The sequence below is a fragment of the Gigantopelta aegis genome, chromosome 6, assembly GCF_016097555.1.
Source record: "Gigantopelta aegis isolate Gae_Host chromosome 6, Gae_host_genome, whole genome shotgun sequence".
In the NCBI taxonomy this organism is placed as follows: domain Eukaryota; kingdom Metazoa; phylum Mollusca; class Gastropoda; order Neomphalida; family Peltospiridae; genus Gigantopelta; species Gigantopelta aegis.
Window position 1 is genome coordinate 4,970,276 of NC_054704.1, and position 20,278 is coordinate 4,990,553.

Below are 20,278 nucleotides of genomic sequence, written 5' to 3' on the forward strand. Positions count from 1 at the left end.
TACTTTGGACTGACGATTGGTTGAATTTAGTGCCATAACAATAATATGCACACAAGGATTATTACCATTAGATCTTGTAATAGAGCTAATGTAAAATTTACTTTATAAAAATCGCATATTTATAGTGCAACTGTGTCGGAAATGAACAAAATTTATATTTATTCCATGAAACGAGTTAACAGAAGCAAGTACATTACATTTTACGAAGAACACATAACGAAGCAGGCGCGGGTGCAGGGGTGGGTTGTGTCTCGACAACCCCTATAAACTTGGGTTGCCACAGTCACACACGCACGCACGCACGCACTCCATGTAACAATTCCTGCATACGTGCCTTCGAAGCGAGGTGACCCAGTAGAAAATATCCCGGGATTAACATTATGGTCAAATAAGGGATTTTGTCGTATTGCCCCGCAATTACATGTATGGTGCGGACCGTTTGCAACGTATCAGGGCTAGCTGATTAATAACTGTCAGTTCATACTATGATAATTGTCTGGGAGAAATCAAATGTGGCCTCTGTAGACAGATAGTTGTTTAATGAAGGCGGCTGTTTGAGAAAAGTTGTCTGTATATAGTTCAGTACATGGGTGATATCCACAAGAGGCAACAACAGAAAACATTGAATATTTATTTGATACATTAAATAAGTGATTACGTCTGCAATATTAAGAAGTGTAGAGCCATACCTAAAAGGATAATCCACTACCCACCCAACCCACTCCCAAATTAGAATTTCCCTTTTTGTTTCGCTGGGGAAGGCTATGTATTTCCGAGACTTGATTCATGTTTACTGCACAACGTCCCTAGTTCGGTTAGCTTCGGTACTGCACTGGAGGCTTTATTGTGGCTTTTCTAAAGTTTATTTTGTTTAACGTCGCCACTAGAGCACATTGATTTATTAATTATCGGCTATTGGGTGTCAGACATTTGATAATTTTGACGCATAGTCTTCGAGAGAAACCATCTACATTTTTCTAATAGTAGCAAGGGATCTTTTAATTGCATCATCCCACAGACAGGATAGCACATACTATGGCGTTTAACAAGTTGTGGTACACTGGTTGGAATAAGAAAAAACAATCAGCTGAATGTATCCACTGAGGTCGTTCGATCCTGCGACGCAAGCACCCCAGACGAGCACTCAGCCGACAGAACTAAATTCCAGTCCAGTACCGTCCTGGAGTTATTATTGTGTTTTTTTAACAGAGAGAGAGAGAGAGAGAATCCTTGTTGTGTATCGTTATACCCCGAGCACACCATGACGTCACTTTGTGAACCTGTCATATCTGTCTGGAAATCAAAGACATCAGCTCACAAGAGAAATCTCACTGTTCTATCATGTCTAGCATCATGTTTACAAAGTATTCAAACTTCTCATCTGGCTGGATACATTTATTAAGACAATATTCCGCTCAGGTTCGAGTCGAGCTAGAGTGGTCCGCCCTTGTTTTCACTCTCTGCATTGACAGGTGTGTCTTGAAACAAGACTCCCTTCTCTTGATCTCTAGTCCTACATTAAACTCTCGGCTTTCTCGAGAAACTTGCCAGCGCTAACATCAAAGTTAAAGCTAATCCGTCTGATAGCTACTCCATCGTGACGTCACCATTCCGACTTTTATATGTAATGATCTGCTTACACGGAAAAGGATTTCCTTGAAATATTATATGAAGGAAATGTGTCTTCTGACGTGATATATATGAATTGATGTGAGCTCGTGTGGGTAAAACTAAGAACAAAAGGCACTCATTTCGCGCGCATGCATCTTCAAGCGTTGTCAGTTACATACGGTTCGGCTTTTCGTTTTCTTTTCTTTTTATTCCTATTTTTGCTCACGTACACAAAGAGTTTTATACATTTTGAATATTGCATTTATGCTGCTCTGACAAGTAAAATGGATTGCGAAATAAATTAGCAGTTGCAGCATTTGCAGCAACAGTAGTAGTAGTAGTAGTAGTAGTAGTAGTAGTAGTAGTAGTAGCAGTAGTAGTAGTAGCAGTAGTAGCAGCAGTAGTAGCAGCAGTAGCAGTAGCAGTAGCAGTAGCAGTAGCAGCAGCAGCAGCAGCAGCAGCAGCAGCAGTAGCAGCAGCAGCAGCAGCAGTAGCAGTAGTAGTAGTAGTAGCAGTAGTAGTAGTAGCAGTAGCAGCAGCAGCAGCAGCAGCAGCAGTAGCAGTAATAGTAGTAGTAGTAGTAGTAGTAGTAGCAGTAGTAGTAGTAGTAGCAGCAGCAGCAGCAGTATCGTCGGTGGTGGTGGTGGTATTAGTGGTAGGGCATTTGCGTCAATTTCATTTTTCCTTTTATAAAAAAAACCGGATATGTGTTGAAGCTAATATAAACTAATAAGGAACTATTAGTGGTTGTGCGGGGTTACAGTTCGAAAAAGTATAAAGAATTAAATTACAATACGTATGTATCCACCCCCCCCCCCCCCCCCACCCCCCACCCCCACTCCCACACATTCCCAACCTTAAGATTCGTCTGAATTTTTGTGATATATGAACATAACATACTTGTTACCCAAATCACTTGGCTATCCAAGAGATAAAAAAAAGTATTTGTTCAGTATCGGCTGTGTTGGGTTAAATGGTCACACATTCGTGGTACGTTGGTTTCTCGTCAGGTACTTGCACCCCCTGAATCCGCCCCTGGATATATGTGTTGGAATCCTTTTTATACTTATTTTACGATGTGAAATGTTAGTCAGCAGTTATCTCCCGTGTTCCAATCAGATCAACCTTGCCGACAGTTGCATCAGTATCTCGAACTCTTTCGTGACGTCGTATTATATTGATTACTTTCGCTTTCCCGCCGGTCAGCCCTCACACCTGTCAATCACGTTTGAGTGACATATTGACGTCTTGCGTAGCCATGTGCTTTTCTTACTCTCTTTTTTCAAAAGATGTTCAGATCTACTCTATCATTCATGTTCTCGTTCTAGCCAGTTTGCACCACAACTGGTATATCAAAGGCCATGGTATGTGCTATCCTGTGTGAGATGATGCATATAAAAGATCCCTTGCAATTAATGGAAAAATGTAGAGGGTTTCCTCTCTTAGACTATATGTCAAAATTACCAAATGTTTGACATCCAACAGCCGAAGATTAATATGACTGTGCTCTAGTGGTGTCGGTAAATAAAAACAAACTAGCATTCATTTTCTAAAATTAGTTTGCATTTATTATGTGGAAATCTCACCTTTTTAGCAGTGCATTATTAATATAAATTTGTTAATAAAGAAAGGAAGGAAGGTAATGTTTTATTTAACGACGCACTCAACAGATTTTATTTCTTTATATGTATGTATATGTATATGTATATGTATATGTGTGTGTATGTGTATGTGTATGTGTATGTGTATGTATCTGTGTATGTGTATGTGTGTATGTGTGTGTGTAAGTGTATGTGTATGTATATGTGTGTGTGTGTGTGTATGTGTATATGTGTATGTATATGTATATATATATGTGTGTGTGTGTGTGTGTGTGTGTATGTGTATGTATATGTGTATGTGTATGTATATGTATTATGTACATACGTGTGTGTGTGTGTGTGTGTGTGTGTGTATGTATATGTATATGTATATGGTTATGTATTATGTATAAGAATAAGAATATGTATTATGTACATGTGTATGTATATGTATATGTATATGTGTGTATGTGTGTGTGTATGTGTATGTGTATGTGTATGTGTATGTGTATGTGTATATGTACATATATATGTATATGTATTATGTATATGTACAATGTATATCTATATTTCCTTAATGAGGTTTACCAAACAAGAGAAACAGCTGTAACGAGTCTATTAATACCGAATATAATAATAGAACATAATATCTAATGAATGTCATTAATATTTATTTCTGTTATCCAACGTAAATATGTAAATAATGGAACCTTATTAATGTCGGATGCCAGTTCTATAAACAGAGAAACGTCGCATTAGGTTTCGTTTCCATACAGTGGAGACTTATTACGTCATCACACGTGCAACTGTTTGTTGATTTATGATGTGTCAAGAAAATTTGAAATTTATTGCTTTAGTTTAATGCAGTGGCATTGTATTTGTTTATAAGCATATTTTTTAGCATTTTTTATAATATTAAAACAAGACATAAACTACAAATAAATAGAGAATACATTTTAAAGAATATGAACTGCTGTGAATCGTTCTATATACCCGTTTTCATTGTTTACTAAGTAACTCACTCTGCTAACATGCTTATTTCGTATTAAGGTTCATGCACGTCTACCCTGGGTACAAACTGTACCTTTACCAGTGACTAATAAAATATAATACTTGACCGGATCACCATTTATGGGGCTATTTTATAAATCTTAGTACTATATTTCATTCATAAACATTCTCTTATCACTGTTTTAGAGTTAATAATATTGAATGAAGGAACATTGCGTCCACGTACAAACGTTTTGTAGTATATCTTTTACTTTGATTAATGCAATTTTCGTTTTAATGCATAACTACGTATATTATTCTTTTATATTTTATATTATTTTATTTATTTATTTTTAAACAAAATTGGGGAGGGGTGTTTGGTTTGTTTTGTTTTGGGGTTTTTTTTTTTTGTTTTTTTTTTTTTTTTTTGTTTGTTGTTTGTTGGGGTTTTTGGGGAAGTGTTTAGGGGTGAGTGGGTTCTCGACATATTTTTTACATTGTTATTTTTATCCATATCAAACAATAATTAGTCGCGTGTGGGTTGGGTTTATTTTTGAAATGTATTTATTATTAATTGAAAAAAATATTATGTCGTTAGCTTGAAAAGAATAGCGCATCATCGACCCGGAGTGACTGTTCGCTAGATACGGTTCTAAAAATCGATACGCGTTGTTTTGGTACAATTAATACGTACTCACAGAATAGAATAGGTGTGCCTTTCTGTATGTGCAGGAAAATTGTCATTCTTAGTTTACACGTGCTGGACAGACTCTTATATTACATTGTCCCTATTCGTGTTTACTACCTACCCCTCCACCCACGCCCACCCCTCCGCGACCTTAGTTACTACCTACCCCTCCACCCACACCCACCCCTCCGCGACCCTAGTTACTTACTACCTACCCCTCCACCCACGCCCACCCCTCCGCGACCTTAGTTACTACCTACCCCTCCACCCACACCCACCCCTCCGCGACCTTAGTTACTACCTACCCCTCCACCCACACCCACCCCTCCGCGACCCTAGTTACTACCTACCCCTCCACCCACACCCACCCCTCCGCGACCTTAGTTACTACCTACCCCTCCACCCACGCCCACCCCTCCGCGACCCTAGTTACTTACTACCTACCCCTCCACCCACGCCCACCCCTCCGCGACCTTAGTTACTACCTACCCCTCCACCCACACCCACCCCTCCGCGACCCTAGTTACTACCTACCCCTCCACCCACACCCACCCCTCCGCGACCCTAGTTATTACCTACCCCTCCACCCACGCCCACCCCTCCGCGACCTTAGTTACTACCTACCCCTCCACCCACACTCACCCCTCCGCGACCCTTGTTACTACCTACCCCTCCACCCACACCCACCACTCCGCGACCTTAGTTACTACCTACCCCTCCACCCACACCCACCCCTCCGCGACCTTAGTTACTACCTACCCCTCCACCCACACCCACCCCTCCGCGACCTTAGTTACTACCTACCCCTCCACCCACACCCACCCCTCTGCGACCCTAGTTACTACCTACCCCTCCACCCACACCCACCCCTCCGCGACCCTAGTTACTACCTACCCCTCCACCCACACCCACCCCTCCGCGACCTTAGTTACTACCTACCCCTCCACCCACCTCTCCGCGACCTTAGTTACTACCTACCCCTCCACCCACCCCTCCGCGACCTTAGTTACTACCTACCCCTCCACCCCCCCCCCACCCCTCCGCGACCTTAGTTACTACCTACCCCTCCACTCACCCCCACCCCTCCGCGACCTTAGTTACTTTAGGCTAGATATCACCTAGGTAGAAAGTATAAATGAGGAAACATGCCAGCGAATTAGAAAGCTGGATTGTTTTACATCATCTGTATACATGGGCGGGACGTAGCCCAGTGGTAAAGCGCTCGCTTGATGCGCCGTCAGTGTGGGATCGATCCCCATCGGTGGACCCATTGGGATATTGCTCGTTCCAATCAGTTCACCACGACTGGTATTTCAAAGGTTGTGGTACGTGCTATCCTCTCTGTGGGGTTATGCATATAAAAGAGCCCTTGATACTAATGAAAAAAAAATGTAGCGGGTTTCCTCTCTAAAATTATTTATGTCATAATTACCAAATGTTTGACATCCAATAGCCGATGATTAATAAATCAATGTGCTCTAGTGGTATCATTAAACAAACCAAACTTTACCTTTCATCTGTATACCATATGGATCTTGACATTTTCGCGCGCGTCATCTTCGAGTTAGGCAATATTTGTTGTTTCCCACTAACCCAGTTATCGGTAATTGACGGTAATTTTGACGACTACCCGGTGGCAAACAAATTCTGTCTGTCTGATGGCGGATTGCCGAGGGCCGAGGCAATGAAATAATTAGTGACAACACCTAACTACTTAGCAAGTCAGGCTGGTTTATTTGTTCAGACGGCATAGGTAGTGCTGAGGGATTGTCTCGATAATAACCGACGTTTTAGTCCTGTCCCCGCAAGGGTCTCGATAACAGCAGCCGCTTCGCCCGTGTCCCCGCGAGGGACAGGTTAAGGCCGTGTCCGTTGCAGGATGGCAGGAATTATCCAGTCACTGCGACATCGCCGTCATTTGCAGAAAACGTGTCCTCACATGTAGCAAATTGCCTTGGATCTGGCTTCAAGCTGGAAAAACGTCTACATCTTATTTAAAGTGGTGAAAATCTTGTAAGCACATAACATTTCTCCAACTTTCTCAGCCGTGGTTCGGCTTTGATTACCAAAAAAAAAAAGTTTTCTCGTTCATATTTATAGGTTGCATCATATTAGATTATATTGTTCCAGGTCATAGCTGGAGGTGCAATAACAACTGTGTAAGCAGAACAGTAACTACAACGGTAGATTCATTTATTATGCTGTTGAGTTACCCACACCTTGTATAGATGTATTGCAACTGTCATTACCATGTATGTACAAATGACAATCACTAATAAAGAAAGCTAAGCGACAAAGGATATTCATTTTGCATTTAATTCGGAACATTATCAAAATTGGCTTATTGGAGTCACAGGCTATTAAATTTCCTAAAATAAATGTATTACTAGTCTGTTCAAAAGAGTATTTAGACGATTATTTACTACTAAGCTGAATGTATGGCTTGGATGGAGCCTTTGACATTAATCGCAAAGAGTGTAGACATGGCAAGCGTACTTGAGCCGAATGTGTTTTGTGCACTCTACACCAAGTGTCACAGTGACCACACTATACAGGAGCAAACATTCCTCCCCTGCTGCCTGTCTTCACGACTTTTATTACTTGTCTTTTTGACGTTTATCTTCTAAGAAGAACGCATTAAACTGGAAACACATACACACTCACATACACACACACACACACATACACACACACACACACACACACACATTTCCTTAAGACTTAAGACACAGCCAGAAAGGTAGCCTGTTAAGACAGGTGGATGGTTAATACTATTGTGTTATTAAAGGGTGTTTTCATATTGGCCTTATTGTAGGTCCGAGGATTGTTGTATTGGCCCAGGGTGGCGCCCTCATGTCACAGCTAAGGCAAACGACCACTTCCACACACAAGTGTCTCTACACAGATGCATCAAGGAGTGCTAGCTCCACACACATTACTAAAACAACTCCAAACAATTCATCTATTCTCTCATTATATCCTTACTGTAGATTTCACTCAAAAAAAGAAAACTGAAACACTTAATCCGGGGAATTACGGTATTCCAAGATGACGTAACGGGTAGCTGGGTAGCGTATCAACATGAAGTTTATCCCCTTCCCACCCCGTTCACCTTGCACGCCCGCTGTGCCGGCTTTAGAAAAGCGTGTCGTAGAATGTGAACTGAGATGTAAACAGACGTAGGTAAGACTGGATTGCTCTAAGTCCCAGCAGCAACACGGATCAGCTGTTTGCCACAGTTACCTCTTTAGTTTGTCACCTGGTGGTAGTCGCACAGAGTCAGAAGAAAGAGATGTTTACCGTACGGCTTGCGGGTTGACGGCGCCATGGGTCTTATTGGTTCTTGTTGGTATTTCTCTAACGATTGTTTTTCGCGTTTCTCAACCAGACGGCGATCCGTAGTCCGTTACGTCACCTTACAAAGACTGTCGGAAAACATTACCTGGTTCGAATGAGTGAGTAACCGGACGATTGGCCGTGTGCTGGGGCTGTGTCACTCTGGTGGGGACAGCCTAGGAGTGCCACGGACACTGACAGTTTCTGGGAAGTCTTTACCCGCAATTTGATCTGTGCGTAGACGACTGTCAATGGGAAAATGTAATGAGTCCATACCTGTTGTAATTGCCTTTCCATCACGATACGAGTGTCCCTTCCAACACGACAGTGTCCCTTCCAACACGACGGTGTCACACCCGTGTCAAACAGACTTGTATCTTGTTGTCCAGACGAACCTAATATTGACATTAAAAATGTCTCGTCTGCTGCGAGATACTATGAAGTAATTTATTTTTCGTCGTGTCCGTTTAAGTGTGTGATATGTTTTAATCTAAGGGAATTGCTAAGAACTTATAGTATTTCTTTTAAATGCCTTGTAATGAAACGTCCATTTCCACACACAAGCACATACTCACACAGATAATTGGTAGTAGCTGAGTCAAAACGATCTTTCGAAGGCATAGTCTGGCTAAACGACAATGTGCAAGTAAACAGAACTGTTTCTAAAATAATGAAGAATACACACTGCGTCTGCCGCATGGATTCCTTCTGATAAGCAGTAAATGGTATTTTATGTGGACGTTTACTCAAGTAGGTTGTCGATATGCCAGTCGTATAGTACTTGTTATAACGGGAAATAATCAAATGGTAACGAAACGTATTATCATTTTTCTCAATATTCTCGTTCAATGTCCATCAATAGTTTCCCTCCACGATGGTTTCTGTTTGTGGTTTCATTTCAATGTCCATCAATAGTTTCCCTCCACGATGGTTTCTGTTTGTGGTTTCATTTCAATGTCCATCAATAGTTTCCCTCCACGATGGTTTCTGTTTGTGGTTTCATTTCAATGTCCATCAATAGTTTCCTTCCACGATGATTTCTGTTTGTGGTTTCATTTCAATGTCCATCAATAGTTTCCCTCCACGATGGTTTCTGTTTGTGGTTTCATTTCAATGTCCATCAATAGTTTCCCTCCACGATGGTTTCTGTTTGTGGTTTCAACCTGTGATTTTCAAGTAGATCTCAGATTGTTATACCCTACTATACATTTTTGTATGAATGAATTCTAGATTGTACAGTCTCTATTGATTTTATGTCTGCTTCGGAGAAGGAGACCAGCCCTTCGCGGAATAGTTATGAATCTTAAAATGAGATAAGAACAGTCCATGTGATTTAGCTATTGAGGTCTTGGACACGACGCTAGGTGGGTTGGCCACAAGAAGTTGTCACTGGTCTTGAACAATATTAATAGGAAGGATCCTCTGTATCAGTCATCAGTAAATTGCTAACATTAAAATATTGGCTTGGCTCATAGAACTTCTACATTATAGAAAATACAACATAGACAGACAGTATGTACATCTTATTCGTATGCAAACTAACATAAAGTACAACAATAAAAGAAAATCAACAACAAGCATCATTGTTTTTACATTTAATTTACCTTTACTTATGGACATATATGATATTATATTGTAAATTGTGAGACACTTGAAACCGTTATATCCAGCTACACAGTAAGTGGGAAAAATTTTTTTAACGTTTCTTTGGTACTTAAAGCACCAGTAATGCAAACGATGTAACATCCATTTTAAATAATTCAGGCCCCACCCCCATCGTTTTCCCCATCTCTATCTCCCATTTATTAATTCTGGACCCGCCCTGCATTAATAGTTCGTGTCTACGTTTGAGATGTGAATGTAAATATTAGTTGTATGTAAATCTTGATGTGGACCAATAGTTACTGTCCATTGTTAGCTAATATTACTTGGAGAGTCTGTGTGTACTCGACAAGCTTTATGAACAGAATACATTCAAATTCGAAAAGTTAACATTCTGGGGATGACAAGGGGCATTCCCTCAGAAAAAAACCCGGAAAACTGTCATATTTAGTTTAAAAGTATAATTTTGTCTCGCTGAAAAAAACCCTCTATTACTATGTCCTGGTTTGTTTCTTTTTACTGATCCCCTCCCTAGATATTTTTAAACTAGGTACGACTCTGAATCTTCCTTTCTCCTCACATTCTACCCCCGATCTCATTTCAGCTCGTTTCGGTTCCGTTGACGCCAAAATTTACTGTATCAGTGTTTGTGTCAACCAAAGTAGATTACTATATGTTCTATTTTAATAATTTGTCATTTTGCTCGTTCAGATCAGCTTAATGTAATACCGCTCGCCAGCAGACGCCATTGTCCTAGAACACAATGCTGTACGCGTCTTGAAAGGCTTGGGAGAGTTAAACTTCCTCAGCTCGCGTAGAATTAGATGACGTAGCGCGGCTACAAACACTGAAATGTTTGCAGGTGTCCAGAGAAGGCTAATTATTGATCATAAGCGTAGGTATTGTTATCATCAATCTGAAAGCAAGTTAAACCGATACAGTGACATAACCAAAGACTTGGCAGATCGGCTCTACTCCGACTAATGACGGAATGTCCCGGTGTTTCACGAAATAATAAATCGGTCGTTTTCGGAATATTATACAGTAAATTGCCGCCAGTAAAATCTCCAGCAAAGTTAACGTTATAGTCGTTGCCATCATCATCGCCATCATCAACAACAAGAACAACATCGTCCTTATCATCATCATCATTATTATCATAATAATAATCATTATCAACATCGTCATCAACAACATCATCACCATCATTAATAATATTATTATTATTAATGATCATCATGTTTCATTATCATCATTTAATTTTTGGATGTAAATTTCAAAATTGTCCGCTTAATTTTTTTTCTGTCCCGGGACAAGTCCCTGGCTATCCAGAGACAGGCCCCGGGACGGACACGCTCGAAACTCTAGTGGTATATGAGCATGTAAAAATTATTCGCACTCGCACTCATTATCATCATGATTATTCATATTTTTATCATTACTAGTATTATTAAACTTCGTGATCATCATCATTATTCATATTTTTATCATTACTAGTAGTATTAAACTTCGTGGTCATCATTATTATTCATATTTTTATCATTACTAGTATTATTAAACTTCGTGGTCATCATTATTATTAGAAACATACACACATGTGTGGGTTGAAAGACAGGAATGTGTAGTTGGTGTGACGTTGTCACCGCTATGCACTGTGTTGACGAGGCACCTGACACGGCGTGTCGCGATCCATCACCATTGACAGGTAATGTTCGTCCGGTTACCTCCGCTCACGTAGCGTTATGTCAGCGCGCCGCAAATCGACCGGAACGCCCAGCACAAGCATATCGGCTTTCCGAATCATTCCGAAGTCAACACCGTAACTGGCGAGGCTCATTAATTATGCATATGACCCTGACCGAGTGTCCACTGGGAGTTTTTTCTCTGCATGAAGTCTGAAATGTACTATGTAGTTCTCGACGGCTACATTCGCAATTTGGCGCCAAACAGCGTCATACAAACCAAATGTCGTTTCATCTTCAGAAGAGGAATTTTGTTTTGAATACAGAGAGATAGTATAAGTTAATATATAAGTCAGTTTTTTTACTTCTTCGTGCGTCGTGGCTATGAAGTGACATAAATGTACGCAATAAACATAGATAATGTAACCTGTTGGACGTACTGGATTTACGACAAGATTTATACACGCACACATCCGGCACTTAATATTAGAGTTTGGCGTAATGCAAACTTACATTTAGCAGATTTGTTATATGTGGGGTGTTGTAGGTACGATTTCTTTTCTTGTTTGTTTTGGGTGGTTGGTGGTGATAGGGTTGATGATGATGATGATGATGATGATGATGATGATGATGATGATGATGATGATGATGATGATGCTGATGATGATACTGATGATATAATGATTACTATACTGATATTATTAATAATAATAATAATAATAACAATAACAATAATAATAATAACGATGATGTCCCCTTCAGAAAAAAAAAACTGTATTTTTTAAACACATTTTTAATTTTAAATTATATTACATTTTACTCCATCTTTACTTGTAGATTATCTATTTTAAATTATATTACATTTTACTCCATCTTTACTTGTAGATTATCTATTTTAAATTATATTACATTTTACTCCATCTTTACTTGTAGATTATCTATTTTAAATTATATTACATTTTACGCCATCTTTACTTGTAGATTATCTATTTTAAATTATATTACATTTTACTCCATCTTTACTTGTAGATTATCTATTTTACTCCATCTTTACTTGTAGATTATCTATTTTAAAGAAAATAAACTAAACGCTCTAAAATGTGCGCATGTATATCAAAGTATTTAAACTAAATTAACTTTCATTATCCTGTCGTTTCGTTTGTTTTGTTTGTTGTCGTTTTGTTTTTTGTTTGTTTGTTTATTTTAATTTCAACATAATAATTCAGTTTATTATTTGATTAATTACTTGGTGAAGAATTGGACTAGGCCTTCTATCATGTGTTGAGGCTGCCTGTGACATATCACATACAGTGTCATACATTATTACATGGGCGAGTGTTTATCAGTTTGGACTAGGCCTTCTATCATGTGTTGAGGCTGCCTGTGACATATCACATACAGTGTCATACATTATTACATGGGCGAGTGTTTATCAGTGGACTAGGCCTTCTATCATGTGTTGAGGCTGCCTGTGACATATCACATACAGTGTCATATATTAGTACATGGGCGAGTGTTTATCAGTTTGGACTAGGCCTTCTATCATGTGTTGAGGCTGCCTGTGACATATCACATACAGTGTCATACATTATTACATGGGCGAGTGTTTATCAGTTTGGACTAGGCTTTCTATTATGTGTTGAGGCTGCCTGTGACATATCACATACAGTGTCATACATTAGCACATAGGCGAGTGTTTATCAGTATAGTTCAACTGATTATCGGTTTACTTGGATATAGAGAGATATCACAAATAATTTTATTTAATTATAACGCGTTTCAGTCTATAATTGTTAAGTGTCGAAATATATGTTCATTATAATTGTCAATAAATATTAATTAATGTTGGCTTATTATATATAAAATAATACTAATAATAATAATAACAATAATGACAATAATAACATACCCGGTAATAAAAAAATATTATTATTATTAATAATACTACTACTAATAATAGTAATAGTAATGGATTTTTTAAATATTATAAATCAGTTAAATTAATAAATACCTAAACTAAATAATTGTAATAAAATGTTATGTTGAATTTTTATTAAATTTTTTTTAATTTTATACTTTCTTCGAAATCTTCGTTTTTGTTATTCCGTCTGTGTCTACGAGTTTAATACTGTTTTTATTACCTCCCATGTATATTTTAATCCATGTCTCCATTTGTGTTTAAACATTGAGGTAACAGCCCGTAGTGTCAACACATACTAAAGCAATAACACAAACCTAACATTTTAAAAAGCCAGACAACTAAAACGCATGGGCGCCACAAACTAGAAAAACATAAATAATAGCGTTGGAAGTTGTCAATAAAGTTTTCCATTGTTCCGAACGTGCAGTCCAACTAAGCTCGTCCGACTGGTAGCGATATTAGCCGAATATGTGTGAATTTGTCTCGAGTATTTTTCAGTTATGCGTGAAAACGGAGGCAATTGGTAATGAAAGTGCTTCCAACTCCGTCCCCAATTGCGCTATCAGTCAATTTTGTAAAGAAATTCCCTGTGGCTAAAAGGTATCTAAATACCTTTCGCCTCTGTAGGTGTAACAATGAGTAAGCTTTTAGGCAAATACCGCTTTGAATGGCACCATTCAACTAATTGTAGAACCATCCTAATCGCCGCGTTTACCTCTGATGGCCTTTCAATGGACTCCAGCCGAACGGGGGCTGGGCTAAGCGGATCAGAGACGCATCACCAGTCACTTTCCAACCCGCGAGCCAATCAGAAGGCGTGATGCATCGGATAGACGCGGGTCGTGATCCGCTAAAAGCCAAGTTTATTGGATCGCTATGGGGCTCAGAACGGAGAGGCCAAGCCCCAAATATCGGAGAGTAAAGACCGTGGTTTCTTATAACAGAAGTGCCTCTGGGCTAGTTAGTGCCCAAAATAGTATCCCCACCTGATTCCGACGTGCCAGCGCGATTATTCCCAGTGTCGTATGCTTCAACCGTCTTCCATTCTGTGTGTGTGTGGCCCCAGGACTGACGGGGTGTAGGATTATTGTTTACATACCCAGTTCCGTGTCTCCGTGTCTCTGTCTCTCCATCGACAAGACCCCAGGCTGGTCCGATGCAGCTCGACAACGCGACGAGTAATGTCCACTCTTAGCAACCTGGAAAACTCAGCCAACGTTGCTAATATTCACCCGGATTCGTTCACCTCCAAAGACAGTGCGTTCGAAAGACTTTCTCCGTATTCCGACAAACGACAAGGCATGCCGTCGGCTTTTGGTCTCATAGAGCCCGAGGTGGTTACCTTTTTATCAGTCATGTTTTTTAAAATATATTTTACCTTTTCCTCCCAGTAATTTTTAAAATATTTTTATTAGCTATATTTTTATTTTATTATTATATTTTTAATTCATTTTTTTTCTCTCTCTCTCTCTATCTCTCTGTTGATGATAACGATTTTGTGGCTGTCAAAATGTAATTTGTTATTTCTCAAGCGTGGAACGGTGTCTTACCTGTATAATAATATGAATGGAGACTAAAATGGCCAGGGGCTTGTTGAAACTGAAGCAGCGACGGAGCTGTTGATAAATTATGGGAATTGTGTATATATTATTCTATATATAATCTCGACTGCAGCACCGTGAATGACTTCATTCATTTTCCAACGTTGTTGTTAACAGATGCCTTAGAGGCATTTTCTACTCCGATCAGCTTGTATAGCGCCAGCCACAACGTTCTAGTCCTGCCAGCTGGCGGCGGCGGCAGTTTTCTCAAGCTCTTTTCAGATCTGCATTACACGTGTATTAGTTGTTTTATCACGAGCTTTCCTCGTCTGCTGGACTTTAACACAAACCCTTTCCTTGTAAATGTAATAAGTGTGTAGATTTCGTATATCAGCACAGTTAACAAACAGCTTTTCTGCTGCATTGTTTGTGGGTTATACATCTTTCTTTTTTTCTACAATGTAAGTATATTAGTTGATATTTATGCTTGTTTTCGTTTATATAATATTATGAGAATACAACATTCATAAATTTATATATTAATTATGATCAACTGTTTATTCGTTGTTTACAGTTAATAATATATTTGTGTGTGTTATTGTGTTTGTGTTTTATATTTTTATTTTATTTATTTTTATTATTTTCCAGGATCACCGCCGGTCAGACTTGGTGGCGAGCCAGGGACTCGGACAGCTGGTCAGTTCCATCGGGGGGTCGGGCACGTTCTCGTCCGCCCCCCGCCTCTCCCACACACCCAACACGGACTTCCAGCCCCCCTACTTCCCCCCACCCTACAACCTGCCCCCGCAGCAGTCTGTGGACTTCCACCACCACGTGAACGCCGACCCCTATTCGCACCTCAACTCGTTCCAGACCCCCCAGCACCACTACAACCACCAGCTGCACCACACCGACCGCAACGTCCTGCGTCACAGGGAGGATGGCATCCACAACATGCACCCGGGGCTGCCGGGCGCCTACGACTCGAGACGAACGGACTACGGACAGATCCGCCGCCCGGACGTGTTGATGCACGGGGGGCCTCATGGATTGACGCTGGAGCAAGACCCCTCGTTGTTAAGTTTACACGGAGGAGGGGGGCTGCAGGTGCTGGATGACGGAAGTCACGTGAGTTTATATATATATTTATTTATTTTTTAAATCATTGTGTGTCATATATGATTATTATATTTTTCAGCAGTAGTAGTAATAATTATTTTAAAATTCACAGGTGATACTAATATTGTAATAGTGGCGATAATGATTTTGATAAATGTGACAGTCTTGAATTTATTTTTAAAAACTAAATCACAAAATAATAATTTAAATATTAAAACAATATGTCCAGTATTATTATTATTATAATACAGCTGGTGACACCTTTTTATTTTATTTATCATTAAATTAAAATATGCTATGTTAAAAAGAGTTTAATAATAATAAATTAATAGGTAAACATGTAATGTTTATTTTTAAAAGCAATCAAATAATTTTAATAAGAATTGGTCATTAAATACTACATTATTATTTTCTTAAACTGATATATCATTTTAAATAATAAGAAATAACAAAAATATAATTAAAATGTTTTATTCGTTTATTTTAGCATATCGCTATTTGTACCAAAAAATGTATTAATAAATAACGTTTTTAATTAATTTAAAAAATAGAGAAATAGAGAAATAGAGAAAAAGAGGCTTGTGTTACACCATTTATAGAGTGGATTTTCAAAATTATCATGCAGCTTAAATGAACGAGAATGACATCTAAGTATCACTAACCTACAGCCTGCTAAGTAAATTAGTTTGAACGTGTTTTCTTTGAACTAAGCGAGGTAAATATCCCTATTACAAATATTACTCAAAACTTTCTTTCAAGAGGCAGTGTCACAATTTTGTGACGCGCCTTTTCACGTGCGGCGCACCACAAGCAGTGACGTCCATTACTTATTGTGTGCACATTTTCTCCCTGACGTTTGATGGCGTTTTCTCCCTGTGTGTTACGGACTCTATTAAGTTTTACTCTCCGTCGCGGCTCTTTACTCACTCGAGCATGGCATGCAAATTGACGGGTTTGCGATAAGTGGCCCTAGTTTGCTGCGACATCGTACAACATGAAGATCTTGAGATAGGGAAGTCTTTTCAGTCCCACAATTCCAGGTTGATGAGGACAAATAAGACTCGACTCACTCTCTCCAATGTAAAGAGTACTAACACATTCCAGACATCATTACCGTACCTATCCTAAAGTATTTTATACATATAACACATTGACAATAACAAACTCAAAATTGTTTTCCTGTTGCGATTCATAGCAGATTTATATCGATATACGCATATATATATATATATATATATATATATATATATATATATATATATATATATATATATATATATATATATATTCTTTTCTTTCTCTTTCCTTTTTAATTTTTTTTATTACTGTTTTGTTGAGTTAATTGCTAGGGGAAAATATTATTTTTAATATTTAATTAATTATTCTGTTAAAACTAATAGTAATAATATGAAAGTTAAAATAATAATATTAATACTTTACTTTTTTATATTATTTTTATTTATTATTATTTGTTCTAACTGTACAATTTCTAAGACACACAATCACAATTTGTTTTACGTATATTCTGTTACTAATAAGTAAATTCGTGAGCATAAAACTATAATTTTTATATGTAAAATTAATTTAAAATATTTTTATGTTAAATAATTAATTTTTTTTAAACCACAGTCACACAAAAATATATAGTGATATTTATTTATTTATTTATTCATTCATTCATTCATTCATTCATTTTGAAAAAAAGGTATTTAAATTACGTGTTTGACAAACTAAACAGTATTATTATATTAGAAATAAAAACATGATTCATTGAAGGCGTAATTAAAGTTCTTTTTAATAACTTTATAGAGCTTCACTTGTTTAGAATTACCTAATAATAATTGAAATACAAATAATTTAATATATTATTTGTACTACTATTAATTAACAATGGCATGGGTATTTTATTTGGAAATGTTTTCTAAAAATATATATACAAATTGTGTATATATATTATGAATTTTCTTGATCACATATTTCCATACTGCCGTCGAGATGGCTTGTTTTATTTATTGCAAATGGGATTTTTATCATTATTTTTCTCTTAAATAGAATTACTTTAGTTAAGTTCTTTTTTTTTGGATTATGTGTGTAAGGGGTTTTTCTTCTATTTTTGAAAAGTAAACAAAAATGAGTATATTTGGTGACTCACTTTTTTTAATAATTATTTTCGTTATTATAATTATTTTGTTCGTCTTAATAATAGTTTAGTTCTAATAATGATTTTAATAAAAACCTCAAAAACATAATATTGCTATGATTGAAAATTAATATTTTTATAAATATCATAAATATTAACATTTTTGTACAACATTTTAGAATGTATACTAGTATTTACATCTTGTTACATTATATATAATCACTTAACAACTGTATACTAAGTTTGACAAATTCTAAAAAAATTAAAATGTGATTCAACCAATGTTTTTATTTACAACGACATAAGTTTAGTTTAATAAAATAAACTTTGATAAGAGGCATGTGTAAAGAGCCATTAGCTCGCACGAGGAAACCCGACTGTCTTACTGCAGTCCATCCCATTCTGTTGGAAATCCTACCGAGATATTTAGGAGCACCGTGGGAGCGGGTGAGGGCGGTTGGGGGATTGTTAATGTGGGTTTTTCGACAGTAACATCCCATTTATTGGCGATGGCTTGTATTCTCTTCACAGCTGACTTATTCCTTGTGACAAGTGAATATTACCAAGCGTTAGAGGGGCTCTGCTCGGGAGATCAGTCTTCGAGACCCATCGATCGTCGCCATTACGAACTCTCTCTCTCTTTCTCTAGCCGCACAAAGAATCAGTTTACATAATATTGTTTTTATATCCTCGCTAGTTATGGCTGATCCAGGTTCAGCCAGCTCTGAGAATATTTAATATTGATTATTACGATTAAATGTGTTTTGACAAGTACTTCGTGTTAATACTATTGGTCAATTTGTTCATTTTAATACAAATTAGTGTACTCTTTACAAGGTATTCTTTGTTTTTAAAAAGTAATGAATACATATTTGCACCTTTATCAAATAATTCGTTGGATACTGGGTTTTTAAAAAATAATATTTTGGATATATTAGTGTAATTTTAGAGAGAACAAAAAAACTGAACTTTCAGACTAATTTCAAATAATGTAACAAATTTCCACTAGCAGTATAAACTATTTAATATTATTATTATACAATAGTTTTCTGTACAACGGTCATAAAATGCGATTACACATTTAGTTTTGGTAACCGGAATATTATTGAATTTTTTACAATCTGAATAAAACTTAAAAGTAAAAAGTTCTGGAAATAAACGATTCTCAGAAAACTAGTTTTGTTTAACGACACCACCAAGAAAACATTGATTTATTAATCATCGGCTGTTGAGTGTCAAACATTGGATCATTCTCACATATAGCCTTAGAGAAAACCCGCTACATGTTTCTATTAATAGCAAGGGATCTCTTATATGCACTTTCCCACATGCATGACATCACATACCACGGCCTTTGATATACGAGTCGTGGGGCACTGGTTTGAATGGCAATATAAGCAATCAGAGAATGAATCCACCGAGTGGGATCGATCCTACAAACAAAGCACCTGAGGCGAGCCTCTACCGTTTGTTAGTGACCAATATATCTCCTGTACTTAGAACTGGGTTTACTGTTTGTTAGTGACCAATATATCTCCTGTACTTAGAACTGGGTTTACCGTTTGTTTGTGACCAATATATCTCCTGTACTTAGAACTGGGTTTACCGTTTGTTAGTGACCAATATATCTCCTGTACTTAGAACTGGGTTTACCGTTTGTTAGTGACCAATATATCTCCTATACTTAGAACTGGGTTTACCGTTTGTTAGTGACCAATATATCTCCTGTACTTAGAACTGGGTTTACCATCGAGCTCGTCCTGGTATCACATGGGATGGTGGGAGAGTATCTCACTTGACAAATGTGACTCCCTTTGAAGAGAGTGCTATTAGTTAGTAACACGTGTGTCTACTTTGACGTTTATTTGGCTTACAGAGGTCTGTTGCTTCTCGGGCCTCATTTACATAATCACGAGTAACCCTCCACTTGTTTAGTAACACGACACCGCCACTGATCTTCCCTTGTTCACACAAACACACGAGTCACGTGATCAAATTCCATGTCACGTGACTGTCTCTAAGTGATGTAACAAAGTATCACGGAGAGGTAACGTCCAACCTTTGGTGC

The 20,278-nt window shown here is 37.8% G+C and overlaps 1 protein-coding gene across 2 annotated transcripts in view; it reads left to right on the plus strand.

Moving 5' to 3' along the window:
* LOC121374284 (transcription factor AP-2-epsilon-like) overlaps positions 1–20,278 on the plus strand; it is a 95,333-nt gene that overhangs the window by 28,813 nt on the left and 46,242 nt on the right. Inside the window, exons 1-2 of one of the 2 annotated variants that reach the window (XM_041501322.1) lie at positions 14,291–14,744; positions 15,600–16,079. In XM_041501322.1, coding sequence (XP_041357256.1) covers positions 14,592–14,744; positions 15,600–16,079 — 633 coding nt within the window. In that variant the 5' untranslated portion in view covers positions 14,291–14,591. Of the gene's footprint in view, positions 1–14,290; positions 14,745–15,599; positions 16,080–20,278 lie in introns of those variants that run through there. The other variant, XM_041501323.1, reaches the window with a different exon arrangement.